The sequence below is a fragment of the Gopherus evgoodei genome, chromosome 10 (genome assembly GCF_007399415.2).
Source record: "Gopherus evgoodei ecotype Sinaloan lineage chromosome 10, rGopEvg1_v1.p, whole genome shotgun sequence".
In the NCBI taxonomy this organism is placed as follows: Eukaryota; Metazoa; Chordata; order Testudines; family Testudinidae; genus Gopherus; species Gopherus evgoodei.
Genome location: NC_044331.1, coordinates 31,398,741 through 31,408,306, shown reverse-complemented (window position 1 = coordinate 31,408,306; position 9,566 = coordinate 31,398,741). Strand labels below are relative to the sequence as shown.

At 44.3% G+C, this 9,566-nt stretch overlaps 1 protein-coding gene across 1 annotated transcript in view; it reads right to left on the bottom strand.

Moving 5' to 3' along the window:
- Window positions 1-3,431: 3,431 nt before the first annotated feature.
- Window positions 3,432-9,566, bottom strand: part of KLF13 (Kruppel like factor 13) — a 48,237-nt gene continuing 42,102 nt past the window's right edge. Inside the window, exon 2 of the mRNA XM_030578037.1 lies at window positions 3,432-4,779. Within this exon, the coding sequence (XP_030433897.1) occupies window positions 4,487-4,779 (293 nt within the window). The 3' untranslated portion in view covers window positions 3,432-4,486. The remainder of the gene's footprint in view (window positions 4,780-9,566) is intronic.

The window sequence follows — 9,566 nt, the reverse complement described above, 5'->3', positions numbered from 1 at the left end:
TCACATGGCCATTTCCTATACCTGATGCTATACTGGCTATATCAAACATACAAAAAGCATTTAACTTCCTGATACACGGGTAATGAGGGTTTAAAGCTGTACAGAAGCTTGCAGGGCTAGAATTTATTGCAAGTAATAATGCAGTAAAGAAGGTAGGGTACATAGAGAAAACATATCATCTTATACAGAAATTAGGTGTTCCTATCAAACATAGGCTTCTGTTGTTTTGTCATAAATATATAACTTTACTATTACCCAATGTAAACAAAGAAATGCTATAAAAGCAAGGAGCCAACTAGTTTGCAGATTTTAAGAATGTGGGGGCACCTCATATGACACAGCTCAGCTGCCTAGAGCTTACCATGCTGGATTCCTTTCCAGGAAGCAGGACAGGAAACTGAAGTTTTATGGCCATTAATGCACTTTGGGTTTTGCACAGAGGGAAGTTAAACTATGTCCAATGGATCATACTGCAATTTTCTGGTAACTAGAATAAATTTGTATATATAAAAGTATCTGAGTGGAAACCCAGAGAGGGAACAAATTACTGCCTTCAAATCGTGCTGGTTCCAGCTCAACAACAAAATTATCTCCTTAATATTGATAAAACAGAAAGCAGAGTTTATATCAAACTGTGTGTAGTTTACAGTCAATCAGACTTCAGTTTATTTTAATGGATGTTTAATGGAGAACCACATCAATCTTTACAATTTCCAAGAAAACTAAAACGATCATTTTCAATGTTGTAGGCTCTTCATACATCATGGCACTTCAGTTTAACTACAGCAAAAGGAGCTAGGACCTGGGCTGGAGACAACTGTAAACAAATCCTACAGGTTTTATTGTTTGCTGCTATTAATAATGTATTGTCGAATAAAAACAAAAATTTTAAATCTCAAGGCAATTTCATTATTCAGGACCAGCCATATAAGCTGAGTGCTTGAGTCTCTGTGCTTGGAAGGAAGGAAGGAAATAAGCACTTGACATGGAGGAGTGGACAGAATTTGTACCTAGCCAAAGCAGTGTATCCTGAATGTGCAGTTTGGGTGTAGTAATGGGAGACTAGTTTTTAAGTGAGAGTGTTGGATAAAACAACAAAAGGTTTGGCCTTTGTGGTCCGTGTGGATAAGCATCCAAATTTCAAATGCTTTATCTGAATAGTCTAGGCTACTTGAGTCTGCAAAAACTGAGGAATGAGAACAGACTCTTACGATATTGCTTCCGCTTCTGCTTCTGGACAAATGCTGGAGAAACCAAAACTGTCCCTTTAGCTAAGAGAGTCTTGAGAGAGGTGCTGTTCAGATTCAGTTCTAAAACAACCAATGGATTGGATTGTGGGGAAGGGATTCGTCATTGTGTCTCTGAATCAATTTGCTGATCCATTAACAGATGCATTAGTGTGGGTCACTATTAAATTGGCATTAACAAGAACCTAAATGTTCATAATATTTATGGCCACTAATGTAGAAAGCATTTAATGTCAGTTTTGAAACTCTAGCCAGGGTCTTAACGCATGACAGATTTGAATATTAACTACAAAATTTTATCTCTGAGGTGGAAGAAATTCAAAAGTTTTGAAGGTTTGATGCAGATACTGCCCCAGTTTGAGAATCAAATTGTTCTCATGGCTTTTCTCATGAGATTATTTAGTTGAGTTGGGAATTCCATTGAGAACAGCTTGCATTCAATATTTTTGCTTCCATCTAATGTTACAGAATGAATCCAAATATTTTTGGGAGCAGGTAGATAAAAGCTACAGTTTGTTGTTTGGGTGAAAGATTTATTCAGAACCGTTTTACTATCCTCTTCCAGTGCTGCTAGAGCAGTAGGGACAAACTTTTGCTGTAGCTAGACTGAGACTGTCAAAGCATTTTGCTTATAAACTAATCCATATCTTTACATGAGTTACCTTAATTCATAGTATACCCGATAAACTTGAATTTTGCCTTCAGTGATAGGTCAAGAACCTGTTTTTAAATCAATGTCACCATGTATTATAATGGGTGGAACGGAATTGTATTCTGCAATAGAACTAAGAAGAAAATAATGCTTTCTTTGGAGATGATAAAGCATACCCGATTGAAGCCATAACACATATAAAGGCCATCACTTTTTTGATGAGTACTTTGTAATCATCCTTTGTTTTCAGTTTTGTATCCGGTATCATTATCCCTATAGTAAGATTTATTCATGATGAGAGAAATATTTTTACACTTAATGAACTGTTTATAAAGTGTGTGCAGTAAGCACAACTGACCTGTACAATTCTCTAAGCTAGTTGTTTTTTTTGACCCTTTACTAACTACAGCACAAAAGCACTCTTATGAGCTGCAAAAACCATTGGAAAGTGAATTCCTGCTACCTGAATTGTATTAAAATGTTAATGTTGTGTATTTTATCAGAAGAGATTATAACAGTTGTAACTAGGGAGGTAAATGAACATGGCTTTTTCTAAACCAACAGTGTTTAGGCAACTCATCATACAAGTTAAACAATAATCGGACTTCTATCAAAAGGCTTTTTTCATCCATCATATGAAACCAGAATGTCCAGCCTTATGTGATTTTACAATTCAACAGAAAAAATTGTTTTTTTAAAGGTGAAGTTTAAAACAAATCTACACAAAAATACTGAAATATCTGCACTTTAACCTGTATTGAAGTAGTTACCAATCATACAACTGAAAGAGCGCTTGGAATTATCAACAATGTAATTGGTATGCAAGTACCTATGAAACTACTTACAAATCTATAATGTAATAGCCTCTCACAGTTAATATACAGTACAAAATTTTAAAAAAAACTAGTAAAATTGGATCAATGCAAAGCAGCAAGTAAGATATGGATCAAGACTCCTTTGGAATGTGGAGGCATTCACTTTATATCAAACAGCAGGTTTGGTGTATTGAGTTTCTTTTCACTGTGCTACACTTGACTGCATTTATTCTTTACAGTAATGTGAAAAAAATCCAAAACCAAAAGCACCTGAATTTTTAATATGCACCATCTGAACCAGCCAATCCAAACAAAGTGTATTTTCTGACAATGAGGTCTCTGTGACATCACAATATTATGGTCCTTTGCTGTATTATACACCATTTATAAAGCACAGATATATACCCGATAAAGTGGTCTAGTATTAAAAATTGATAGAAAAATCACAACTCCCCTTTTTAATATACAATGTCTCATAGGTGAAGGGGACATTGCTTTATAGAATGCTGCTCTACAGGTGAAAGAGAAGCCTGAAGTATTTTTTGAGCTAAAACACCATTTTTGTAACACTTTTTAAAAAATGCGTGTTTTTTGTTTCCTTTTTTATCGGCGACCACAGTTATGATGCAACAGTATACAGAAACTTTGTCTTAAGCTATTTCTTTGTGTTAGCATCCAGCTGTACAGTAGGTAAGTACCTTGATAAAAGTTTTGATGGGCATCGGTTCAGCTACAAGGTTTTCTCTGTTCTTTTTTTTTTTTTAAACGGGGGGGAGTTGTTCAAGTCAATGTGGTTTGCTTTAATATTTCATTGGTCCCATATTTGATAGGCAGTGCAGAGAGCGCTTATAACTTAGACAGGCAGAAGACAAAATGCCTCCAAAATTCCATACCACCTTGCTGGAAAAACTGTTACCCAGTGTAAACGTGTTTCCTTGTGTTTAGATTCTTTGATTAAGGAATCTCATTTAGAAATCTTTCTTGGAAGTTAATCTAGCTTTAAAAAGAAAAGTTTATCCAACTCAGACAGGAAGATTTTTGCAACAGGAAGTTGGCTTTTGGAGCATCTGTGGTGAGAAATGAAGGGATTGCTTGCTCTCAAAAGCAAAGGGCAGCTGCATGAAAAAGTGGGCCCCCCAAAGGTAGGATGTAACTGAAATCAAACAATAAAAGAGCCTGGGACTAACTTCCAGTACTAGTTTTTGCTTTTTTCCCCACGTGTGAAAAAACCTAACAAAATGCTTCTGAGTGCAAATATATTTACCGAGTAAGGTTGTGGCAAAGGTATGTCTTCATTGTACTTACTGTGTAATATAAATAGCCATCCCTGAGAGAGGAGGGAGGGGGGAGAGAAATCCCAACACAAGTGAATTGTAACTGTATATAGGCTTGTGTTGTGCAATCCGATCTCTCAAAACTGCTCGGACACCTGAGGTGAATTATAGATGGGTTTTTTTAAGGTTTTCTGGTTTTTTTAATATATATAAACAACAATCAAGAACATCTGTTTATGGCTGTAAAACGTATGAAATATTGAGGCAGCAGGAGCCACTAAGTGGGACATTAAGATCCGTCTGTCCGTGAGGTTAGACCAGCCACCTGTTTGGCGAGGTGAAGAGTTCTTGTTTTGAAGTGGCAGTGAGAGGCAGCTACTTACTGATTTGAAAAAAACAAAAAACAAAATAAGCGACAGTTTTAAAACTGTGTGCAACACAAATTCAACTCCACAATAAGTGTCTGAGGCAAAGTGCTGACATCCAGTGCAGGTAGGTTTATGGGGAGCTGGCAGGGCTGATGGTGGGGCTTGACGCATCAGAACGGCTATAGTCACTGACAGACCCTGTTCTGGAGCTGCTGCCGCTCCGCCTCTTGAGCATGCTGGGGTGGAAGTTGGCATGACGACGGGCGTGCTTCGTCAGGTGGTCGCTGCGCATGAAACGTTTCTCGCAGAGAGGGCAGCCGAACTTCTTCTCTCCAGTGTGCGTGCGGTAGTGCCGGGCCAGTTCGTCGGAGCGGGCAAATTTCTTGTTGCATTCTTGCCAGCTGCATTCAAAAGGCCTCTCTCCTGCGAAAAGAATGACATGGTCTTTGTAATTACAAGCGCCAGCAATGCAAGCACAATGTTTCTTGCGTTTCTGTAGGAAAGACGAAAAATGTGGGATGTGGGGATGGAGTGGATGTCATTCCTCCCAGAGGGAGGCAGATAAAAGGTCTATTTGTTGTAGAGGAGGCTGCTGCTGTATCTGAAATTTATTGGGAGTTCCAAATAACAAGTGACTCTAGTGAATGGTTTGATCTTCAGAGGTGCAGAGCACCTGCCACTCTCAGTGAAGGCAAGGACAGCCGTGGGAGCTCACCCTACATAACTATGGCCTTTATTGATCATATCTGCACTGCCTGTGCATCTGCGCAGCATTCTCTGAACCCCCAGAGTTTTGAGTTATGGTCAGAGGCAGGATTGACTTTGATAGTGACCGAGAGATGATGGGGAGGGTGGTGATAGGTCGTGAAGAGCCTTGAGATATAAGACAGGTAGTTTATGTTTGATGTGATAGAAAAGAGGCAGCCAGTGAAAGGATATTGCAGAAGATGAATTTTCTGTTCCAAGATTCTAAGGCCATAAGGGATCATTATAATGATCTAGTCTGACCTCCTGCAGAAGATAGGCAATAGAATTTCACTAACTGATTTTTGCATCAAGCCCTTAACTCCTGGTTGAGCTAGAGCATCACTTTAGGCTACCTCTACTGAAGCAACTACAGGTGTGAATCCCAGTTTGCATTAAACATACTTGCCCTAGCTCTGCTCAAGCTAGTGCGCTAAAAATAGCATTGTAGACAGAGTAGCATGGGCAGCAGCAAGTGTCATATACACGAGGTTCAGTGGGGTGTCGTACTCGGGATGCCTAGCATGAGAATGTCTAACACGAGTTGGTAATTATACTCCTAGTTCCCAGTGTAGACGTACCCTTAAAAAGACAGGCAGTCTTGATGTACTGCATCTTTGATATTGCTGGGGCAGCAGCACTGATAACAGGCCAAATAAGAGTACTGATAAATGGCCCCTCATGGGATTTTAAGAGGCATCTCTGATTAGCGAGAATAGGATTATATCTCCCATGCACAGGGAGCGACGATCGTGTTAATGCTAATCAGGATGCATGCTTCATCTCCTGCAGACGGAGCTGAAAACTTGTTCCCTTAATGGGTGAAAGCAAAGGTGAGCTGAAATCATGGGGGTGCCTCCATGTAGCAGGAGATACCAAATGTTTCAGCATTTAAATAATAAACAAAGCACATATTCCATGTTTCATGACCACCAGGTCTATGTTGTCTGGTAATCATATACGTTTTTCACCTTCTCAATTACATCAAGCTCACATTTGTTCCTATGACAGTATCTCTGGATTTTTAATCAACTCAGACTACAAAAGAAGGAGGTACATGCTAGGCCCCCTACACACACACACATTTTTTTTTCACATAGTATTGAGCTGGGGAGATTTAGTATCACCACCAACCCCAGTGGGATCATGCCCACTGCAGCTCTGGGTCCCAGCACCTGGCCTGCTGAGTCTGTGACATGCTCAGCCCCCCACTGGGTTGCAGAGCTGAGGTTGGCACCTTTCTTCAGACATTGTGACCTGGCGCACAGGATCGCAGTGCCCCTGAGGTTTGGTTCATCCGCCCCTCCGTTGATGGAGACAGAGGAGCAGATGGGCAAAATTTGAGTGAGTGGTGTTGCAAACTAGCACACAGGGATCACAGTACCACTCACGTTTGGCTGCCCCCACCTCTGGACATGCCGAACCTGAGTAGTGCTGTGATACCCAGGTGCCAGGTCCCAACACTATTCTGGGGCCCCTCTCCAACAAGGGACTTGGGGGGAACTGCCCCTTTTTCCACCATCACTGTTACCCTCTGGCAACCCTGCTAGCTATGATACACGCTGTGTGTAACGTGCATAAGGCTGCAGGCACCACTGGTGCAGACACTGAAATGCTAATAAAGCAAGATGTACAAGAACAGAAAAGTGTGAAACTCTGCCCTAAACATAAGCGGTTATGTTAAAAGGAGCACCCAGCCAGCACATGCATGTAGCTCTGATGGCTAACAAAGCTTAGATGATATTCAACCCCCAAACACACAGCCTCTTTCTAATCCTCCTCTCCATATATCACAAAACTAGCCAGCTCTGCTGTATGACCCAGTTTCAGCAAATCCACAGGCAACATTATGACATCTGAGCATCGCTTTATTTTCCATTTTGGGAGTGGGGAAGGAATCTACTAGTGACCCCTCATTTTTCTCTTAATTCCACAACTCAAGGGCCCTGTGTGAGATTGACCCATGTTAGCTGATGAGTGCTAGATGCAAATACCATAAAACCCCCACTCCTTGAATCGGGCAAGAGTAGTACATTTCAGTGATGCAAGGTATGTATTATTCCTTCCCTCCCTCGCCCCGCCACCATGCTCCTAGAACGGGTCTCAAACACGCGGCCCACAAAGTTGTTTTCTGCGGCCTGTGAGCTCCTCATGCCCGCCCCACCCTCCCCCAGCCTTTACCTAGAGCGGTTCCAGCTGGGTGTGCACTGGAGGCAGGGCAGGCTCCCTGCCTGTCTGCCCTGCCCCGTGCTACTCCGGAAAGCAGACAGAACATGAGGGAAGAGAGGCACAGGGGGCATGTGTTGATGTTGCTTCAAGCACCACCTCCAGCAGCTCCCATTGGCCATGGTTCCGTTTCCAGCCAATGGGAACTGCTGGGGGTGGTTCCTGAAGCAACAGCAACACACGCCCCCTGTGCCCTTGCTCCCCCACGTTCCAGCCACTTCCCAGAGCAGCATGGGGGCAGGGCCGGAGCCCACCCCCCCGAGCCCCTCCTGCAGTCAAACCCCCTGCCTTGAGCCCCTTGCCTCACCCTGCACCCTGACCCACTGCCACACCCCTCTGGCATCCCAACCCATTGCCCTCAGCCCCCTGCTGTACCCTGCACCGAGCCCCCTGCTGCACCCCGCACCCCTCCTGCACCCCAACCCCCTTCCCTGAGCCACCTGCCACACCCTGCACCTGACCCCCTGCCCTGAACCCCCTCCTGTACCCCAGTTCCCTTCCCTGACCCCCTGCCGAGCCCCCTGCTGCACCCCACACCCCTCCTGAACCCCAACCCCCTTCCCTGCACCTGACCCCCTGCCCTGAACCCACTGCCACACCCCGCACCCCTCCTGGGCCCCCTGCCACACCCCTCCTGCACCCTGCTCCCCTGCCCTGACCACCTGCCGCACCACTCATCCCTCCTGCACCCCCACCAACTCCCTGCCTTGAGCTCCCTGCTGCACCCCTCCTGCACCCGACCCCCAGCCCTGACCCCCTGCCACACCCCTCATCCCTCCTTCACCCCCTGGGGGCAGGGAGGGGGCGGAGTTAGGGTGGGGCTTTCGGGGAAAGGGTTGGAAGGGGGGCAGGGAAGGGGTAGGAAGAGGCGGGGCAGGATGTGGCCTCATGGAAGGGGTGGAGTGGGGGTGGGGCTGAGGGTGGCCGGGGAGGTTGGTGTCAGTAATGCAGCCCTTGAGTCAATGTATTAGTCCTCATGTGGCCCTCCTGGTCACTTGAGTTTGAGACCCCTGTGCTAGAAGCATGTTTTCCCCACATTGGGGAGCAAGGGACACATTCATTTTCTGTTTAATTCTTGCATGACCCTGTGAAATATTCTAAGTTGCCTCCTGTCTAATTTTTCTTTTTGCTTTCCCTCTGAGTACACTGCACGTTTTACTATGATAGATACGCTTTAACATTTCCATTAGCTCTGCCTTTCATGTGCGTGTGTAAGAGGAAGGGCGTGTTTTCTGTTTCAGTATTGCTCTTGCTGGGCCTGTAGGAAGCTTCTGATCTCTTTATCACCCAGACTAAATTTTCTTAGTGTGTGTTTTCATAACAACCAGAATCAGCAAATGCTGTTGGCAGGGACGACTTTCTCCACTCAATGGCTGCTTTTAGATAGTGAAGGGAAATGCCTGACCATGAAGAAAAAACAAAATGGTATCTCACCTATTGATCAACTAGCTCACGATCAGCTACTATTTTCTATGTCCAGTGTTTAGTACCATGCAGCAGGCACAATGCCTCTAGCAGCCCTGGAATGCTAGCATAGCTGCTCCTTCACATTTGGAAAGGATGCTGTATTCACTCTTTGTTCCCTTCCTCCCCACCTCCCTTCAGCCAGCTGCGTGGACCAGCACGGAGTCTCTCTGGGTAGAAGAGACCCCAGGTCCTGGAGCTTAGAAGTAGACTAGTACCTGGCCCATTGTGCACTCAGAGAGAGCCAATCATTATGGGCCAGAATATGACATCTGTCCACATGGCCAGCCTGAGCTAATAGAGGTGCATGACAACAATTATAGTGAGGATGATGGGCATTAGAGCAATAAAAACAGTGACGCTTGAATATTCCTGAGGGTACAGGAGGAGAGGATCTTCCTCCACCAGACCCTGTACTCTTTCTTTCCATGCCCCCTTTTCCCCCTCCTTCCAGTTCAACCTTCCTCGCCTGCATTTCAGTCCTCCCTGGTCATGTCAAAGTTTGACTATTTTTCTTTCTGTAGTTCCCCCAAAGTTTCTTGGCCTGGTGGAGTCACCTTTCCCAACCATGACTGGCAGACAGGGTTGCTTCTAGGGATTGTTAGTTTTCTAAAATGCTTCCCAACTCTGGGGTAAGTCCTCCTTAAAGAAAAACTCCACAGTGAAGGAGCCCTGGATGCCTAATGTAAAGAAACCAAACTCATTACTCTTTATAAACATCAGTATGAGAGCAGGAGCAAAGCTGCCTTTGGGTATTAATTAAGGTGAGTCCTAGC